The 21,635-nt window shown below is 29.6% G+C and overlaps 2 protein-coding genes across 2 annotated transcripts; both read right to left on the bottom strand.

The window, feature by feature from the left end:
* Positions 1-2,146: 2,146 nt before the first annotated feature.
* LOC111426667 (L-dopachrome tautomerase yellow-e) lies at positions 2,147-11,562 on the bottom strand. The gene is made up of 5 exons (XM_023061293.2): positions 11,402-11,562; positions 11,255-11,348; positions 3,805-3,944; positions 2,895-3,746; positions 2,147-2,684 (listed from the first exon to the last, which is right to left on the bottom strand). The coding sequence occupies exons 3-5, from the start codon at positions 3,933-3,935 to the stop codon at positions 2,474-2,476; spliced, it is 1,194 nt and encodes a 397-aa protein (XP_022917061.2). The 5' UTR covers positions 3,936-3,944; positions 11,255-11,348; positions 11,402-11,562; the 3' UTR covers positions 2,147-2,473.
* Positions 11,563-18,569: 7,007 nt separating this feature from the next.
* Positions 18,570-19,709, bottom strand: LOC111426668 (L-dopachrome tautomerase yellow-g). The gene has a single exon (XM_023061295.2). It carries the CDS (start codon positions 19,702-19,704, stop codon positions 18,583-18,585), a length of 1,122 nt encoding a protein of 373 aa, XP_022917063.1. The 5' UTR covers positions 19,705-19,709; the 3' UTR covers positions 18,570-18,582.
* Between the last annotated feature and the right edge of the window lie 1,926 nt (positions 19,710-21,635).

Raw genomic sequence — 21,635 nt, 5'->3', positions numbered from 1 at the left:
ATTGATAAAAAAACATAGAGAAGCTAAAACGTTTATATCTCAAGAAGTAATTGAGATTTTTTAAATCTGATTTCTTTATTGGAAAGAGGATAGTTTTATTTATAAGTTGTGATAGTTTCATAATTATTGAAAAGGAAATCGATTTTTCAGAAATTTTTGAAACTTAATAATTGATTAAAAACACAATGAAGCTAAAACGTTTATATCTCAAGAAGTAATTGAGATTTTCTAAATCTGATTTCTTTATTGGAAAGAGGATAGTTTTATTTATAAATTGTGATAGTCTCATAATTATTGAAATGAAAATCAAATTTTTAGAAATTTTTTAAAAATCGGTGATAACTTAAAAATTGATAAAAAAACATAGAGAAGCTAAAACGTTTATATCTCAAGAAGTAATTGAGATTTTCTAAATCTGATTTCTTTATTGGAAAGAGGATGGGTTTATTTACAAGTTGTGATAGTTTCATAATTATTGAAAAGGAAATCGATGTTTCAGATATTTTAAAAAAATCGGTATATCTTAAAAATTGAATTAAAAACACATTGCAGTTAAAACTTTTATATCTCAAAAAGTAATTGAGATTTCCAAAATCTGATTTCTTTATTGGAAAGAGGATAGTTTTATTTACAAGTTGTGATAGTCTCATAATTATTGAAAAGGAAATCGATTTTTCAGAAATTTTTGAAACTTAAAAATTGATTAAAAACACAATGAAGCTAAAACGTTTATATCTCAAAAAGTAATTGAAATTTTCTAAATCTGATTTCTTTATTGGAAAGAGGAAGGGTTTATTTACAAGTTGTGATAGTTTCATAATTATTGAAATGAAAATCGATTTTTTGGAAATTTTTTAAAAGTCGGTGTTAACTTAAAAATTTATAAAAAAACATAGAGAAGCTAAAACGTTTATATCTCAAGAAGTAATTGAGATTTTTTAAAGCTGATTTCTTTATTAGAAAGAGGGTAGCTTTATTTATAAGTTGTGATAGCTTCATAATTATTGAAAAGGAAATCGATTTTTCAGAAATTTTTGAAACTTAAAAATTGATTAAAAACACAATGAAGCTAAAACGTTTATATCCCAAAAAGTAATTGAAATTTTCTAAATCTGATTTCTTTATTGGAAAGAGGATGGGTTTATTTATAAGTTGTGATAGTTTCATAATTATTGAAATGAAAATCGATTTTTTGGAAATTTTTTAAAAGTCGGTGTTAACTTAAAAATTTATAAAACAACATAGAGAAGCTAAAACGTTTATATCTCAAGAAGTAATTGAGATTTTTTAAATCTGATTTCTTTATTAGAAAGAGGGTAGCTTTATTTATAAGTTGTGATAGTCTCATAATTATTGAAAAGGAAATCGATTTTTCAGAAATTTTTGAAACTTAAAAATTGATTAAAAACATAATAAAGCTAAAACGTTTATATCTCAAGAAGTAATTGAGCTTTTCTAAATCTGATTTCTTTATTGCAAAGAAGATGGTTTTATTTATAAGTTGTAATAGTTTCATAATTATTGAAATGAAACTCGATTTTTTGGAAATTTTTTAAAAGTCGGTGTTAACTTAAAAATTGTTAAAAAAACATAAAGAAGCTAAAACGTTTATATTTTAAGAAGTAATTGAGATTTTTTAAATCTGATTTCTTTATTGGAAAGAGGATAGTTTTATTTACAAGTTGTGATAGTTTCATAATTATTGAAAAGGAAATCGATTTTTCAGAAATTTTTGAAACTTAAAAACACAATGAAGCTAAAACGTTTATATCTCAAGAAATAATTGAGATTTTCTAAATCTGATTTCTTTATTGAAAAGGGGATGGTTTTATTTACAACTTCTGATCATTTTATTTTGATTTTTTAATGATTTTCAAATACTTTCATAAAAATATTGTGTTTACAATAAATTTTGCGTACAAAAAATTTTTGTTATCGCTTTTTTCTCTCTATTAAAATGATTTAGAACAAAAACAGGTTCGTTTAGACACAAACAGGTCATACACGTGTTTCGACTTGAATACAAGAAGAATGTTTAGCTGATAACATTTCACCTTGCGCATTCATTACGACTTTTCAGTATTGTGTTAGGTAATTTAAAAATAAATCGGAACCTGCTTTATGCGCCATTAAAATAATCTTTAAGTTCCTTCAAAGAAATTTTATTTGTATTTCGTATGTACAGTATGTTATGTAATGTTCTTAGTGCGCAAACGATTTTTCCTTTTGAAGGAAACCGCTTTTTTATTTAATTTACAAAGTAACCCACTTATCTACATATTATAACAAATTCTTAAATGTCGTGACGGTAAATTATTAGTACTGATTACAAAATAAAAAAATAATAAATCATTTCAGACTATGTCAGCGTTTTATGTTTAAATAGCGACCAGTCTTGGCTCAAATTTAATTTGTATTGAAATAAATATATTCTTATTTTTGATTTTAACTTTGTGAATTAAATGGCATAAAATTATTTGAAGAATACGCTGTTGCTTACTGGGAAAGTAGGCACAGAATTCAACGGAAATCGAACGATCCTCAAATTAACTTCGTTGTTTTTTACAGTTCTTTTGAAAAATCTTTGAAACCGCGTGGTTAAAGCCCAAACGCTATCCGGGTCGTGATTCATCCATCTCAATTCAGCGGGAAATTGTAATCGTTTTCGATCGAAAGCCAATAATCTATTAAAAAAAAAAATACATGATAATAAATCTTTATACACGAGATTATGGTTAATCCTTAATGGTACTTAGAAAAAAGTTAAGATGGTAATTGTGGTTTTAAACCGAATCGATTAAATATTTGAGTTAAAAATATTGTATTGTTCAAATTTAGTTCAAGATTAAATAAAATAGAATGTTTAAAATATCAAGGTTCAACAAAACAATCACCTTTGTTGATTTGTTATCGGATTCCATGAAGTAACCGAAGTTTCAGTTAAAGGACTAAAAAATAAACTATCATCCCTAGGATCAACCGTTAATCCTAACCCTTGAGACGATTTCCTCCCAGCCAATCGAACGGGCAACTCTTCCCCCTCAGCCAAAGGGCCCTTCCTCAAAACATCCGTCGAAATAGTAAAAACCCGATCGGTCGCCAAAGGTTGATAATACATAAGCCTCAAATTCGGGGAATGCGCCAATCCAACGATCCCATCCATCAAAGAAAATCGTTCGCTATCAATCTCGATGTCGGAATGATCGGGATCGGGGAACATAGTGGGATGGATAAATCTCCAAGCTTGGTCTTTCAACGAATCGTAAACGATGATCCCCGGGGCCGCTGTATCGCTGATATAAACAACGGCGTTATCGCAACTTCCTTGAACACTTTCATCGATTATTAAATTAGTAAAAAGAGACGATGGTCTAATAACTTCCCGAGGAAAAATAACTTGGCGCTCAACGACGTCCGTTCGTAAATTAAAAATTAATAATTTAGGGGTACAAACTCGCGTGAAATCATCGATCGAAGTCATAATCCCCGAATCTAACACCCAAAGTCGATTGCAAGAATCCCTTCGTATCCTATAAACCGAGATTAACCCCGAACAATTATTATTATCATTTCCTGCGGAGTGAAACGACCAATCTGGATAAGCTTTTAAAACGGGGCTTGACCCCGGGGGGGTGCGTCGTGGGATCGTTGCTAAAGTTGCGGCAACTCCCGCTCGTAATCGAGGGGTTGCCAAAAATATCCTATCTTCAGTTACTTCTAATCCAGTAAAAACCGAATTTTCTGGGCTAAAAAATAATTATTTGTAATGAAACAATTAAATAGTTATTTTAATTAATTACTTACCGATATTTTGAAGCAAATTCGTAATTGGGAAATTCGTAATCTAACAGATTCCATTGGTTGATGACTTCGAAATCTTGGCAAGCACCGAATGATGTTAGTAAGGTGATGATTGCGATGGGTGTTAACCACATTTTGGGAAACTAGAATAATTAAAAGTGGAAAAATTAATTTGTACTTAATAAATAAATAGTAAATTAAATACAAATAAAACGAATACATTCCGAAAAAATTGCAAACGAAATACATTCCGATTGCAATTTATCAGCCCGTTTTTAATTATAAAGTCGTGAAACATTATTTTCAGGTTAGAGTGACTTGGATAATGCTACTTAACTCGACGAAACCCTCTCAATTAAGATAATTTACGACAAGGTGATGAATAAAAACTAAAACTAGAATTAATACTATCACTACAACTAATACTACAGCTAGAACTAGAAACACTAACTAGAAGTACGGACTAGAAAACCCGAGTGTTTCTAGTTCTAAGTCTAGTGTTAGTTTTAATCATATAAAACTAGAACTAACACTAGATCTTCAACTAGAAACCCATGGTGCATTAAACTAGTTTATGAAATACGTTTCTTGGGTTGATTTGAAATGTTTTTGTCAATAACAAATTTTTCCATTACTTCTAATTGTTGAGTTCTAACCTATTTTGTCGTTGAAAACTTCAAATTCTACAATTTCTAAATTATAAGCCATTTAGGTTGGTAATAAATAATGATGGGTTAAAACATTTTATCCATAATATTTAATAAGATAATTAAGAACATTTTTTGGTTATAAATAATCTTTTTTCTTCAAACGTCATTAAATGACAACTTTGTTGTCGTGTTTACTCGCGGTAGAAGTAAGTCATTGTTGCATAACGATGGTTGCTAAGATCAACATAGCAAAAAAGTACTTCAGCGTTATGGCGCTAAAGTAAATTTCACTTTAGCGCCATAACGTTGAAGAACATTTCACTTTAGCGCCGTATTATTTGCAACGTTTGAAGAAAAAATACTATGTTTTATTCGGAAGAGAAGCAGATTCGTTTGTGGCTGGTCCGTCATTGCCGGACTCACTTCGTTCGTCCGGCAAACTGTCGGACACGCCACAATTTTAACGGCTCATCTGTCATTAGCGACTCACTGCGTTCGTCGCTAAGCGACAGACCACGCCATAAAAAGCACTGCTTCTCTTCCATATAAAACAATATACTATTTATCGATCCTAATTATTGAATTATAATCGATTTTGATGTTGAAATCGCAAATTTTTGAATTTTAATCCTTGTAGGTTGGCAACAACCTTTGGTGGATTAAACTAGTTTATTAAATACGTTTCTTGGCTTGACTTGAAATGTTTTTGTCCATAACAAATTTTTCCATTACTTCTAATAGTTGAATTCTAACCTATTTTGTCGTTGAAAACTTCAAATTCTACAATTTCCAAATTATAACCCATTTAGGTTGGTAATAATTAATGATGGGTTAAAACATTTTATCCATAATGTTTAATAAGATAATTAAGAACATTTTTTGGTTATAAATAATCTTTTCATCGATCCTAATTATTGAGTTATAATCGATTTTGATGTTGAAATCGCAAATTTTTGAATTTTAATCCTTGTAGGTTGGCAACAACCCTTGGTGGATTAAATTAGTTTATTAAATACGTTTCTTGGGTTGATTTGAAATGTTTTTGTCCATAACAAATTTTTCCATTACTTCTAATTGTTGAGTTCTAACCTATTTTGTCGTTGAAAACTTCAAATTCTAGAATTTCCAAATTATTAGTTATTTAGGTTGGTAATAATTAATGATGGGTTAAAACATTTTATCCATAATGTTTAATAAGATAATTAAGAACATTTTTTGGTTATAAATAATCTTTCCATCGATCCTAATTATTGAATTATAATCGATTTTGATGTTGAAATCGCAAATTTTTGAATTTTAATTCTTGTAGGTTGGCAACAACCCATGGTGGATTAAACTAGTTTATTAAATACGTTCCTTCCTACGTTCCATTTGAAATGTTTTTGTCCATAATAAATTTTTCCATTACTTCTAGTTGTTGAGTTCTAACCTATTCCAGAATTTCCTAGAAGTTTTACACTAGCACTATCACTAGAACTAACACTAGACCTAGAACTAGAAACATTCGGGTTTAGCCGCACGTCTCTCAAGACGGCTAAACCCAAATGATTCTGGTTCTAGATCTTGTGTTAGTCCTAGTAACAGTGCTAGATAGCACTAGTTAGCATAAGATATCACTATGATACATATTTTTATTGCACTAAAACTCGATCTAGTGTTAGTTCTAGTTTTACACTATCACTAGAACTAACACAAGTCCTACAACTAGAATCATTCGGGTTTAGCCGCCTTGAAAGACGTGCGGCTAAACCCTAATATTTCTAGTTCTAGGTCTAGTGTTAGTTTTAATGATATAAAACTAGAACTAACACTAGACCTTGAACTAGAAACATTCGGCAACAAATTTCACTTTTTATTTCATGGTGATACCTACATAAATTCGTTCTGAACAAATAAATAAAAAAAGTGTAGGCAACTTTGTTAACACCTAACACACTATATTTTTCTTATTCATTTGAAAATCTTAATTACAAAAGCAATCTTGCAATACATATCGCTCATTAATTATCGCATAGGATTAACATAAATTAAATTGTAAGCATTTGATTAATATGTAATTATCACTGTTTGGAGACAAAAAAAGTAATAGATATAAAACAAGACTTTTTACGGCTTTATAAACACTTAACCCATTCGTAACGTTGTGATTAATAGCTCGTGCATAAATGCCAATATTTGTAATAATTATTCTGGTGAATTTGCATTTCGGATTACTTCCGACAAATTATCACTTTCCTATTTTGTCTTGTTCTGGCATTTCTGACATTTATCCCGTGTAATGACTCATTAAGTTTAAGTTTTGAATTTGTTTATGTAAATCTTATTAAGAGTATTAGAACATTTTTATGGTAATTTTAATCATAATAAGATTATTTGATTATTTTTATCTTATGTTAGTAGTAACAAAGAATTGAATGGGTGTTATTGTGAAATAGATTGATTGGTGAACGTAAAGGAAGTAAAATGCCACAACATTCCGTGTCATTAGTATAAGACAAGAAACATTGCATGTTTATGCAATTCTATGGCAAAAGAATTGATTGTGGGTTTATTCTTTGCTTTGGGCTATTTTGTACTAATAATCAATATGGAACTAAAGAAACTTGTTAATTTAAATAAAAAAGTATTTAGCTAAGACATAATTATTGGACCAAAAAAAAGGATCCGTATGGCATACAACATGCGAAAACAACACTATAAGAATAAGAATGAAAGTAATCGGGCAAGGTTATTTCTGTATAAAGAGGGCGTTGTCCCTATTAAATGTCGCCTTTGTTACTTTATATTACTTTTAAAATTTATGTACTACTGCGGTTAAGATTACATGTTGTGTTTACAAACAGAAAAAAAATGTTTTTCTAATAAATCCCTTAATTGATCTAGAATTTATCGAAATTAAATTCTAAGAGAATGAATTATTAGAAATTTCTTGTCAATTTAACCTTGCAGAAACCAATTATTATACAATTACTTTTTTTAACAACTTGTAAACTTGACAATGACACCACAAATTATATCGATTAACTTCGCGATTTAACTCGATTTATAATTCTTTAAGACAACCCATAAAATAGTTTCTGTTTTACTCAATGAATGCGTTCGTTATTGTATCCATAAAACTTGATCTGGGACAAGAATTGAACTCTTATATAATTTAACCGCTCTCAACAACTTCAACCTACATCAGCGTTAATAATGGTATATAAAGAAATTTAATGTCGAGGTAGTTTTATTGGAATGTTTTCATGTCATAATAAACCAAGAAATATTTAAGGAATTGATGACATTTAGATTTCAAAATAAAATCTTTAATTATTATCATTTTATTTAAAAAAATCGATTTTATCAATAACAATTTTGAAATGTTAGGCATCAATAATTAGGATCGATGAAAAGATTATTTATAACAAAAAAATGTTCTTAATTATCTTATTAAACATTATAGATAAAATGTTTTAACCCATCATTAATTATTACCAACCTAAATGGCTTATAATTTGGAATTTCTAGAATTTGAAGTTTTTAACAATAAGATAGGTTAGAACTCAACAATGAGAAGTAATGGAAAAATTTGTTATGGACAAAAACGTCTCAAATCAACCCAAGAAACGTATTTAATAACCTAGTTTAATCCACCAAGGGTTGTTGCCAACCTACAAGGATTAAAATTCAAAAATTTGCGATTCCAACATCAAAATCGATTATAATTCAATAATTAGGATCGATGAAAAGATTATTTGTAAGAAAAAAATGTTCTTAATTATCTTATTAAACATTATAGATAAAATGTTTTAACCCATCATTAATTATTACCAACCTAAATGGCTTATAATTTGGAATTTCTAGAATTTGAAGTTTTTAACAATAAGATAGGTTAGAACTCAACAATGAGAAGTAATGGAAAAATTTGTTATGGACAAAAACGTCTCAAATCAACCCAAGAAACGTATTTAATAACCTAGTTTAATCCACCAAGGGTTGTTGCCAACCTACAAGGATTAAAATTCAAAAATTTGCGATTCCAACATCAAAATCGATTATAATTCAATAATTAGGATCGATGAAAAGATTATTTGTAAGAAAAAAATGTTCTTAATTATCTTATTAAACATTATAGATAAAATGTTTTAACCCATCATTAATTATTACCAACCTAAATGGCTTATAATTTGGAATTTCTAGAATTTGAAGTTTTTAACAATAAGATAGGTTAGAACTCAACAATGAGAAGTAATGGAAAAATTTGTTATGGACAAAAACGTCTCAAATCAACCCAAGAAACGTATTTAATAACCTAGTTTAATCCACCAAGGGTTGTTGCCAACCTACAAGGATTAAAATTCAAAAATTTGCGATTTCAACATCAAAATCGATTATAATTCAATAATTAGGATCGATGAAAGGATTATTTGTATCAAAAAAATGTTCTTAATTAACTTATTAAACATTATGGATAAAATGTTTTAATCCATCATTAATTATTACCAACCTAAATGGCTTATAATTTGGAATTTCTAGAATTTGAAGTTTTTAACAATAAAATAGGTTAGAACTCAACAATGAGAAGTAATGGAAAAATTTGTTATAGACAAAAACGTTTCAAATAAACTCAAGAAACGTATTTAATAACCTAGTTTAATCCACCAAGGGTTGTTGCCAACCTACAAGGATTAAAATTCAAAAATTTGCGATTTCAACATCAAAATCGATTATAACTCAATAATTAGGATCGATGAAAAGATTATTTGTAAGAAAAAAATGTTCTTAATTATCTTATTAAACATTATGGATAAAGTGTTTTAACCCATCATTAATTATTACCAACCTAAATGGCTTATAATTTGGAAATTCTAGAATTTGAAGTTTTTAACAATAAAATAGGTTAGAACTCAACAATTAGAAGCAATGGAAAAGTTTGTTATGGACAAAAACATTTCAAATCAACCCAAGAAACGTATTTCATAAACTGGTTTAATCCACCATGGGTTGTTGCCAACCTAAAAAGATTAAAATTCAAAAATTTGCAATTTCAACATCAAAATCGATTATAACTCAATAATTAGGATCGATGAAAAGATTATTTGTAACAAAAAAATGTTCTTAATTATCTTATTAAACATTATGGATAAAATGTTTTAACCCATCATTAATTATTACCAACCTAAATGGCTTATAATTTGGAATTTCTAGAATTTGAAGTTTTTAACAATAAGATAGGTTAGAACTCAACAATGAGAAGTAATGGAAAAATTTGTTATGGACAAAAACGTCTCAAATCAACCCAAGAAACGTATTTAATAACCTAGTTTAATCCACCAAGGGTTGTTGCCAACCTACAAGGATTAAAATTCAAAAATTTGCGATTTCAACATCAAAATCGATTATAACTCAATAATTAGGATCGATGAAAAGATTATTTGTAACAAAAAAATGTTCTTAATTATCTTATTAAACATTATGGATAAAATGTTTTAACCCATCATTAATTATTACCAACCTAAATGGCTTATAATTTGGAATTTTTAGAATTTGAAGTTTTTAACAATAAAATAGGTTAGAACTCAACAATGAGAAGTAATGGAAAAATTTGTTATGGACAAAAACGTTTCAAATCAACCTAAGAAACGTATTTAATAACCTAATTTAATCCACCAAGGGTTGTTGCCAACCTACAAGGATTAAAATTCAAAAATTTGCGATTTCAACATCAAAATCGATTATAACTCAATAATTAGGATCGATGAAAAGATTATTTGTAAGAAAAAAATGTTCTTAATTATCTTATTAAACATTATGGATAAAGTGTTTTAACCCATCATTAATTATTACCAACCTAAATGGCTTATAATTTGGAATTTCTAGAATTTGAAGTTTTTAACAATAAGATAGGTTAGAACTCAACAATGAGAAGTAATGGAAAAATTTGTTATGGACAAAAACGTTTCAAATCAACCCAAAAAACGTATTTAATAACCTAGTTTAATCCACCAAGGGTTGTTGCCAACCTACAAGGATTAAAATTCAAAAATTTGCGATTTCAACATCAAAATCGATTATAATTCAATAATTAGGATCGATGAAAAGATTATTTATAACCAAAAAATGTTCTTAATTATCTTATTAAACATTATGAATAAAAATTTTAAAACCCCATTAATTTTAGCAACTCAAAAATAAAAAATATTAAAATCTCCACAATCTCAAAATTAACATTTTGAGCAATAAAATATGATTTCTCAAAATTTTTATTATATTTCCATATATTATCACTACCTGATCATAAAACCGATAATTTCAGCTTCAATTTAAGATATAAATCGTCGCTTAACTCCCAGAAATAAAGTCAATGCGATTTTTTGAAAATTAGGTTAAAATTTTTTAGTTCAACAAGATGTGAAGAATTTCACTTCGATTGAGTGTATGGGTAAAAATGATGGGAAATCACTAATTAATTAACATAATTACTTAACTTTTAATCATAATTACGATCAAATTTGGTTGTGTAATTTAAATTTTATCCTAAATTAATTTCTTTTTTATATAAGTATTTCTTAAAGTTTTTATGATCTTGATACTGTGATTAATCACGACTGAGACAAGAAAATTATTGCAAACTGGTTTTAAGATAGCTAACCTACATATTTTCAGTTCTTAACATTGGCTCCAAAACTACTTTCGTTTTTATGACCGGGTTCGAGCCATAACACCCAAAAAAAGAACCGGAATTAAGAACCAGGTAATTTATTGGATTTTCAAAAATTTCACTTTAAAATATTTTTGAATACAAAAAAAAATTGACTTACGTTTTAAGAAGATTCAGTTTTGTTTAACTATTTTAATCCTAAATCCTCAGTGATGATTGATGAAAAATAAATAATTCGAAATGATTCACTACAACTAAAAATTTAAATATTTTAACACAAAATTTGATTTGATACGAAAAATGGTACCTGTAAGGTACCCAAAGAAGTAGTCTGCACAACGTGTGTGGAGTACCGCTTGGTTTTGTGCGGCAACCTGATAAAATTGTGTGTATTTCAGGAGATATACAAGAGCACTTTCCCCAAAGCCCCACCTTCTTTTATGACCTCGTAGGACGTATGTAAAGACAGCAGGACCAACAGCAGGATACTGTACGAGATCGAGTACGACCTTAACACTGCGAAATCTAAAAAGAACATGTTTTTTAATACAGTTTCTAGAGTTAATTCGAGATATTATCTGAGAAACGAAGTTTTTTCTTGCGAAATGAAACTGATTGATGTATTATCGATTTTGAAAGTTGTCCCTCCATGTGTACGAGTTTTTCTTGCGACAACTTTTCGTTAAATAAATCTTTAACTTTTTTAAATCGAAAATCCACCTTTATGTGGAATAATACAATTTAAATTTATTCCGTTTAATATTCTAAATAGATATTACTTTATGTATATGTATGTATTTATTTTTAAAAGATTTCTTATTACACCTATAGATCATAAATAACAAGGATATTAAAAATGTAAGTTACAAAATAGATTTTTTTTTTTGATTTTAAAGAAAAATAAATAAATAGATCTTGGGAAAATATCAAGGTTCTAACCGTAATTGTTTAATAAATTCTCTTAGAGGTAAATGAGATACATAAATTGATGTGTTGGTGCATTGTTTTTGCACTCTACTTTCATTTATGCGAGTTCATTTTCATACTTTGTATTCAAGAGACATATTTCGTTTTGCGTAACCTTTGTGTTACAACAAAGTTTCATTTGTGACTTAAATTGTTTCTTAATTCTTATAAAAAAGACTTTAATACAATATCACTAAACAGTACCACAATATCGTGTAAAGACCAAGATATTGTCGTGATACTGTAGGATGTCTTTTAGGTTATCTTTAAAACATGTTTTCTCAAAAACTAAACATGATAAGCAAAAATTGTTTGATGCATTAAATTCCTTAATCATTTCTAAGCAAATCCACCAAATTTTGGTTCTTAATGTCCATACATGACTTGGAAAAGAAGTTTTGAATGTCAATTTTACCAAAAACGTTTTTTTAGGGTATCTTTAAAACATGTTTTCTCAAAAACTAAACATGATAAGCAAAAATGGTTTGATGCATTAAATTCCTTAATCATTTCTAAGCAAATCCACCAAATATCGTTTCTTAATAACCATACATGACTTAGAAAAGAAGTTTTGAATGTCAATCTTACCAAAAACGTTTTTTTATGTTATCTTTAAAACATGTTTTCTCAAAAACTAAACATGATAAACAAAAAGGGGTTGATGCATTAAATTCCTTAATCATTTCTAAGCAAATCCACCAAATATAGCTTCTTAATGTCCATACATGACTAGAAAAGAAGTTTTAAATGTCAATTTTAGAAAAAACGTTTTTTTAGGTTATCTTTAAAACATGTTTTCTCAAAAACTAAACATGATAAACAAAAATGGTTTGATGCACTAAATTTCTTAATCATTTCTAAGCAAATCCACCAAATTTCGGTTCTTAATAACCATACATGACTTAGAAAAGAAGTTTTGAATGTCAATCTTACCAAAAACGTTTTTTTATGTTATCTTTAAAACATGTTTTCTCAAAAACTAAACATGATAAACAAAAAGGGGTTGATGCATTAAATTCCTTAATCATTTCTAAGCAAATCCACCAAATATAGCTTCTTAATGTCCATACATGACTTAAAAAAGAAGTTTTAAATGTCAATCGTACCAAAAACGTTTTTTAGGTTATCTTTAAAACATGTTTTCTCAAAAACTAAACATGATAAACAAAAATGGTTTGATGCATTAAATTCCTTAATCATTTCTAAGCAAATCCACCAAATATAGCTTCTTAATGTCCATCCATGACTAGAAAAGAAGTTTTAAATGTCAATTTTAGAAAAAACGTTTTTTTAGGTTATCTTTAAAACATGTTTTCTCAAAAACTAAACATGATAAGCAAAAATTGTTTGATGCACTAAATTTCTTAATCTTTTCTAAGCAAATCCACCAAATTTCGGTTCTTAATGTCCATACATGACTTAAAAAAGAAGTTTTAAATGTCAATCGTACCAAAAACGTTTTTTAGGTTATCTTTAAAACATGTTTTCTCAAAAACTAAACATGATAAACAAAAAGGGGTTGATGCATTAAATTCCTTAATCATTTCTAAGCAAATCCACCAAATATCGCTTCTTAATGTCCATACATGACTAGAAAAGAAGTTTTAAATGTCAATTTTAGAAAAAACGTCTTTTTAGGTTATCTTTAAAACATGTTTTCTCAAAAACTAAACATGATAAGCAAAAATTGTTTGATGCACTAAATTTCTTAATCTTTTCTAAGCAAATCCACCAAATTTCGGTTCTTAATGTCTATACATGACTTAAAAAAGAAGTTTTAAATGTCAATCGTACCAAAAACGTTTTTTAGGTTATCTTTAAAACATGTTTTCTCAAAAACTAAACATGATAAACAAAAAGGGGTTGATGCATTAAATTCCTTAATCATTTCTAAGCAAATCCACCAAATATCGCTTCTTAATGTCCATACATGACTAGAAAAGAAGTTTTAAATGTCAATTTTACCAAAAACGTTTTTTTAGGTTATTTTTAAAACGTGTTTTCTCCAAAACTAAACATGATAAGCAAAAATGGTTTGATGCATTAAATTTCTTAATCATTTCTAAGCAAATCCACCAAATTTCGGTTCTTAATTTAAATATATGATTTAGAAAATAAGTTTTGAAATCAACCTTAAGAAAAATAGAATGCCTGTTTTATGTTCTTATAGGTTATCTTTAAAATCTTTCTATACTGTCTATCAAAGAAGCTGATAAAAAAGATTGAGACTTTAGATAGATATTCAGCATATTTATATTTTGGGCATATTATCAGAAGAGATGAAGACAGCTGAAAATATTAATAATCCATGGAAAAGTAGAAGGCAGAAGACCAAACTTGACACTTCACTTCAAGGTGCCCTTCAAGAAGCACAAGACTGCCAGTTATAGAGGAATAAATTGGAGGATTTTTTGAAATTAATTACTTAATCACAAGCAGTTAAATGAAACCGGATGTAGCATTTCTAACTTTCAGTTGGCTTTATAAATTTTTCAAAGAAAGATTAATTCCGTAAGCTGATATAAGAAGCGGTATGTAATATCACCTCGTGAAATTCTTTAATTTCAAAACCATACCGACTACAATTGCACTTTCTTTGCTCAGTCATCGAGCACGATTGTAAAAGGGACCTTGATATCAAATCTAGAGATTTGATACTAACGCATTAAATTAACACAAATTAATTTAAAATTTTTCGTCAAATTCGACCTCGAACTACATAAAAAATAAATGTTTAATAAATAAGCTTTTGTTTATATATAGAGACAAAATTGATGTCGTAACTCTTCTAACACTAAAAAAGGAGGAACTGAAATTGCACAAATTTAGAGAGAAAGGTAAAGCTGAGTACTGATTTGGAATTGTAAAGCCATAGTCGCGCAGTACATGATCGTAAATATATTCTTAGCGGGAAATAAACAACGCTTAAAGAATTCGAAATTGAAAATCAATCGAAATTTAAAAAGTTGCATCGTAACCATAAAAGAGGAAGTAAAAGCGCAAAACCTGATAAATTCGATGCTGCGCATTGACTATAAATAAAGTTCTTGTCCGGTGAACGGGAAATTAGGGCGGAAAAATGTTCGAAGAAGAAAAGTAAAAGTTTGTAACCGAGAACCGTCAACAAAAAGAACGAGTATTCTACGAAATGAACAAAGGATTTCGTGTTTTCGAAGATAATTTTCATTTTTTAAATGCGATTACAAAATTTTAAATTTCGACTTACATAATGATATTAAATTACAAAGAGTTTTCTTTGTTGTTAAACCCATTATTTTTTCTTTGTTTGTAAAAAATTATGTCGATTAAGTAGAAAATAGTCAAAATTAATAATTCATGTCAAATAAAAGTAAGCGTTAATCGCGTGTCATAAACTAAACCGCAAATTATTTCACAGATTATTTTTAAATCGAACCCCATGATTATTCATAAATCGAAAATACATTTTACAAGAATAACTTAGAAGGTGGTTTCGATCTTTGGCCTTTCTGATCGATATAAATAAATAAAACTTACCAAAATTAGAATACCTACTGGAAACATTCAACCTTTCTCTTATTAAAAATAAAACCTTATCATGAAAACATTTAAAAAAAACATGTTCATACATGAAGTAATTATGTAAAGGCGTGTAATTATGGAAAAATAAAAAAAAATTAACGGTGTATACAAATAATCTTAATAAACATATCATTATAGAGTGATGATGATAATTTAGTAAGTTTTTTATAAATAAACAGGTGCAGATTGTATAAGAAATTCGTTCCACTTACTGAGATATATACGATCTTATTCTGAGATATGTGGAAAAAATTTACAAGTTGGGTGTTGGTCAACTTGGTTGAAAAATTCCGTTGTCCGATAATTATCAAAGTACTATTATGGAAAAACGACTGAATTTCACTTTTATTTAACTGCACATTTTTGTATAAAATACTTCAAAGAATTCAAAATTATACCCAAGATTTAAATTTAATTAGTTCACTTGACTAAAATGATAAACAATGTTGAGCAAAACGAGATTTTCATTTTCTTCTCTCTAAAAATATAAGACTTCTCAGAATAGACAGGCTCAAACTATTAAAAATTGTTTTTTTAATAAAGAATACATCATAAAAGAACACCATGAAGTTGTCCATTTATGTATTATATGATAACTTCAAGTTTCAAGCTTGAAGTTTAAAATGTAATAATTAATGGAGATACTATCACTTCCGGTTTGAAACATCAACGTCAATTTTGACATATTTGTAATCTTCATTAAAAATCCTTTAAAATGAGTACAAACACGACATATTTATCTTCAATATTAATGAAGTTATGGTCAACTTCCGGTTAAGAATGTCAATGTCAATTTTGACATATTCTTAATTTTTATAAAATGTCTTAATATTTGTCACAAAAACAAAATTATAATAAAAAAAAATTAAAGATTAAATTGCTATTTTCATTGTTGCTAACTTCGGGTTTAATGTTTTTTATTCAAACTTTTTTTTTTTGAGATACTTTGGACTCATTTTAAAGGTTTTTTAATGAAAATGACAAATATGTCAAAATTGACGTTGACGTTTCAAACCGGAAGTGATTGTATCTCCATTAATATTAAAGTTAAATATGTCGAGTTTGGACTCGTTTTAAAGGATTTTTTATGAAGTTGACAAATATCTCGAAATTAAAAGTTGAAAGTTCGAACTTTTTGGTTTTTGAGATAAATGCGTCATGTTTGGACTCACTTTAAAGGTTATTTTATGAAGATTACGAATATAATAATAAAATTAAAGTTGACATTGACAACTGAAAGTTTTTTTTCACGAATAAATCCGAATGTTTCTAGTTCTCGTTCTAGTTTTAGTTCAATAAATATCGTAAACAACCAGCGAACTGCTGCAGAATGGAGGAATACTCCAATTTTATTCCTTAAGCTATTCCCTAGTCCTTGCCTATAAAAAGGCCTGTCCCCTCCGTAAGGAGGCAGTATCTGGGTGCGCTACCACCTGGTGTTACCCCGAACTTGCCATACTTAAACGCGAGGCGCGGACTGCCTTCAACAGAGCAAAAGACTCTAGGATCGATTCTGACTGGCAGATCTATAAGAGTAAATTGTCAGCTTTTAAGAAAACAATTTATCAAAAGAAACGAGCAGCATGGAGGGACTTCTGTGAGGAAATTACTTCCTCTACCGAAGTCTCCCGCCTGAAGAAGGTGCTGGCTGCGAACCCTGAACGACGAATTGTGTTAATGAAGAAGAATACAGCTTCTAATGTCTGTTCATTTCTCACGTTCCGACAACACCAACGCTGTCCAACCAGAGATAAATTACGTTGGTACGTAGCGGATGATTGGGGTTTGGCCAAAATCATCTGTGAGGAGAAAAAAATACCGTGAGCTGTGAACACGTTCTCACCGTTCAAAACTCCGGAACTCCAAAAATGTTTTCACATTCTGACATCTTGATCCTTGCATATAACATCTTTTCCGATCACTTAGCATGCCCTGTCCTCCATCTAACAAAATTGTCGTTCTATCAATCAGCTTTTCCATGATGTTTTCATATTCTGACATCTTGTTTCTTGTATATAAAGCGTGAAGAATCGCTCTCTTTCCTCTTTTGCTTTGCTGACATTCGGTACGTTGAATTTTTACTGGGCTATTCAATCCACCTAGGTCTCACCGAAAGTGGAGTTCTTCCCCAACATTTTAATTATTTAATTAATTCGATGATTAAACCAAACCTAGAACAAATTCTTTATTTTATAAGCGGAAATTAAGAAACGAACTTTCATTAATTCACCAGGGTTATTTATTAAAAGGTTATTTTCGTTAAAAAACCCAAATTACTAATCTATTTCAACTAGTAATTTTATCTTTAATCATATAGCATCCAACATTTAAAATTTTTATACGAGAAGTGAACGTAAAATAATATTGAGTTGTGGAGGAGACAAGGACATGGCGTGGTAGATAATCCTTACAGGTTCAAAGTAATTTCACGCATCTATTGCGGGAAAAATCCATTACCTCACTAAGGATTAAAAACATCTTATACATAAAAAAAACAATACTTTTCCTCTACACACTTCATCTTGGATGTCACGCAATTAAAAAAATGTATAAAAAAACGAAAGATTTAGAATTTAGACCTTGTCCCCACGGATAAATCGTCTCATTGTTAATTAGTTGCATTTTTTTATCGGGGACTGTTATCTAATGTAAATAAAAAAACGTTAATTTTGTGCAAATTACGCAGCAACAGCGATCGGATCTTTCTCTCGGTGGGAAATCGTCGCTGAACCAATTTCTATAATACTTTGACGCAACTCATTTCCCCACTTTTATGGTGATTTTGTGTCTTAGTCTAATGATCTATAATCCCATTGTCTTGTTTTACACTCATGCATACATATTGCAAGGTGACGACACAAATCAAGATATAATTTAAATAATAAAAAAAAAACATAATTTTTATTTGTTTTTATTCATATACTCTTTATTTTTATTTCGATTTATTAAAACATAATTTTTTTAATTATCGCATGTTTTAACTAATGGATGAACAACAATTGAAGATCCTAAACATCCAACGGTGTTCGAAACGAAGTCGTGGAAATTCGACTCGATGGTCCACATTAATCTCTTGTATCCAGGAACCACTTGGGTCGATAACCTACATTCGTTACCTTTCTGGACAAGGAGGAAGTTATCGGATTTGAAACAACTCTCGGTGTTCCAAATGTAAATGTCAGATTCGCCTTTGTTTCTGAAAAAGATTGCAGCGCCGTTATCGGTTCCCAAGAAAACGATTTGATTCCCTTCGGGTTTAATTCCAGCTTCAACGATGGCCCCAGCGGCTTGCCCAGATTGGAGATTTTCGCTTTTAACGGAGAAGATTTTGTTTGAGGCTAAGTAGGTGAAGAATAAAACGTTTCCGCAAGATTTATGGATCAAGTTTAAGTATAAAACATCTTTTCCTGAGTGGCACACAGCTTTAGGGAGGACAACTCTGTAACCTTTCTCTTCGAAAATGTTATAAACGATGATTGTACCAGCCCCGGCATCGGAAATGTAAGCGTAAGCTTTTCCATCAACGGCGTAATCAATCACGATGTATTGAAGGCGAGTTTCGGACGAAGTTAAAGTGGTCAAATCGAAAAGTTTTATCACTTGACCGGTTTTCATATCGATTCCAAGCACTTTTGGGGGACATCTCCTTACGGGTTGTTCCAAAGTATTAACGATTCCAGCGTCTAAGATCCAAAGAATTTCATTTTGATCCAAGTAGATATCAACAGCGGATTGGATCGCTTCGCAATTTCCTTCTTCTTGCATCGACCAACAAGGGAATGGCGATAAAGTCGCTTGGCACCCTCTCGTTTTCAAAGAGAATTTACCCAAAGTGAAGGGAACTCCGTGTTTGTATCTTGGCAAAGCGACGATGGCCTCATCTTTATAAATTTGCATTCGAGTGCCGATTATGTTCTTAGAGATGTATCTCCCAGAGCTGAAATAAATGTTTTTGGTGCTTTCGCACGGAAACTCCAAATGCGATCCGGATATTTTAAAGCTAAGATCCGTAACTGAACTCCTATCGTAATGCGCCCAAGATTGCGCGATTACAATCGATGCTAAAAATAGTAACTTGAACATAGTTCAATCTAAAATTAACGAAAAAAATTATTAGAAGATTTTTTTTAATAGAATTAATAGTTAATTACCTTTCTTAGATGTGACGAAGACGTTATGGATTACTTTACTAAATGCTGCTTCAGTTTATATAGGGTATTTCGTAAATTGTTTTTGATAGACACAATAATTTGCAAACAGATTGTTTTATTTTTTTTTTTTTTCGTTAAAACGACCATGAACTAACAAAACGTACGAATACACATTTTTTTTGTTTCTTTTACCTGTGTGTTACTTTGGGCTACTTAAGAATGCTAAATTAACAAAAATAATATTTGTTTAATAAAATAATTATTTAAAACAACACGCACACCAACTGGATTTAATTAAGTTTAATAGCTAAAATTTGTTTTCGCTTGAATAAATAACCAAAACGAACAATTTTGTACGATCGTTAAGATATAACGCAATCTCGTTATAAAGAGTAGAATGTAAGGAAGAAATTAAAGTTTCGCCAATCCTAAAATTACTAAAATTACATGTAGAAATCTAAGTGGTGGTTATAAACGACAAAAATAAAGTTTATTCCAAAAATTCTTGCTTGTATCTCAAAAACAAATTGAGATATTACCACGAAACTTTAATAATTTTAAAGATTCATCACATCAAAAATAATTATTATAAATAATTATTCAACATGGTTTAATAGTCTAGGTTAGATTTAAAAAATCATATCTCAAGAACGAATTGAGATACCAAGATTAAATAAACACCATTTTATGGCAAATTTAATCTAGAATCACTACGCCAAAAATAATTCTTTCGTTCTTATATATCCTGGTGATATAATTTATTAACTTCAACATTGTAATATTAATGCGCTTTGGTTGTTAATTTAAAAAAATCGTATCTCAAGAACGAATTGAGATATCAATATGAAATAAAAACCATTTTATAGCAAATTTAATGTAATACCAACACACCAAAAATAATTCTTTCATTAGCATATATCGCGATGATACAACTCATTTACTTCAACATTGTAATGTTAATGCGGTATTAAGCCCAAAAAGAAAACTGGAGGCTGAACAATGTAGTTAGATAAAATAATGTCATTGAAAGTGATCTTAATGATAGAAATTAAAGATGTAAGAAAGGAGCAATTAATTAAATAAGAAAATCAAAGAATTAACGAAAATATGTTGAGATAAGGAAAGAGAGGTTGATACAAAGAATGGTGGAAGAGGAGAAATTGAAAGCATTACCCACAAAATTCAAAAACTGAGAAAAAAACGCCGGAAAAGGACTTGGAATGTAAATTGGCTATAAATCTAAAATAGATATACTTGCCCTGACTAGAACTAAAAAGAAAGAATATGGACCTGCAAGCTTTGGAGATGGAATCACTGGAATCAATTTACAGGCTTGAGTGAGCTGCTATATCAGAAAGATTGTTGATGGTTAAGGATTTTTGGGAAAGATGTGGGAAAAGGGAAATTAATGTTTGAGAGCTTGATAAAAAGCGTAATGATGTATGGGATGGATATATGGGGATGGAGCAAGGGCTCTTAGAAGATGTGCAGACCAGGTACTGGAAGTGAGTGTTGGGGTTGGCACAACGGATAAGGTGAGGGTTTTGAGGAAGATATTATAAAATCTTGGAGGAATACTACAGACAGATTGAGGCAAATAAGGGGAGGTTATGGGCAGCGAGAAAGGGAGGAATACAGGCTGGGAGTCTTTACACCATGTGCTGGTGGAGCCCAATGAGTTGAGGGAAGAGGAGATGGATTGGAGGCAGGTGCTGGGGGAGAAGGCGAAGGGATGGAGATGGCTGGGGGAGGTGGTGGCAACGAAGAGACGTAGGGTGACAAGGAGAGACTTGTTAAAGGGATAAAAATTATATAAGTTCTATGTATTGTATGTACTTAATATAAATTGTAACCTTCTGGGAA

This window comes from Onthophagus taurus, chromosome 5 (assembly GCF_036711975.1).
Source record: "Onthophagus taurus isolate NC chromosome 5, IU_Otau_3.0, whole genome shotgun sequence".
In the NCBI taxonomy this organism is placed as follows: domain Eukaryota; kingdom Metazoa; phylum Arthropoda; class Insecta; order Coleoptera; family Scarabaeidae; genus Onthophagus; species Onthophagus taurus.
Note: the sequence above shows the minus strand (reverse complement) of the source record. Positions and strands in the feature narration are given on the sequence as shown.

Excerpts from the sequence above, each read along its gene's own strand:
- LOC111426667 (XM_023061293.2), bottom strand. The coding sequence starts at position 3,935 with ATGTGGTTAACACCCATCGCAATCATCACCTTACTAACATCATTCGGT. Across the intron at positions 3,747-3,804 it reads GAATTTGCTTCAAAATATCG|CCCAGAAAATTCGGTTTTTA; the intron begins GTAAGTAATTAA and ends ATTATTTTTTAG. Across the intron at positions 2,685-2,894 it reads CCGATAACAAATCAACAAAG|ATTATTGGCTTTCGATCGAA; the intron begins GTGATTGTTTTG and ends TTTTTTTAATAG.
- LOC111426668 (XM_023061295.2), bottom strand. The coding sequence starts at position 19,704 with ATGTTCAAGTTACTATTTTTAGCATCGATTGTAATCGCGCAATCTTGG.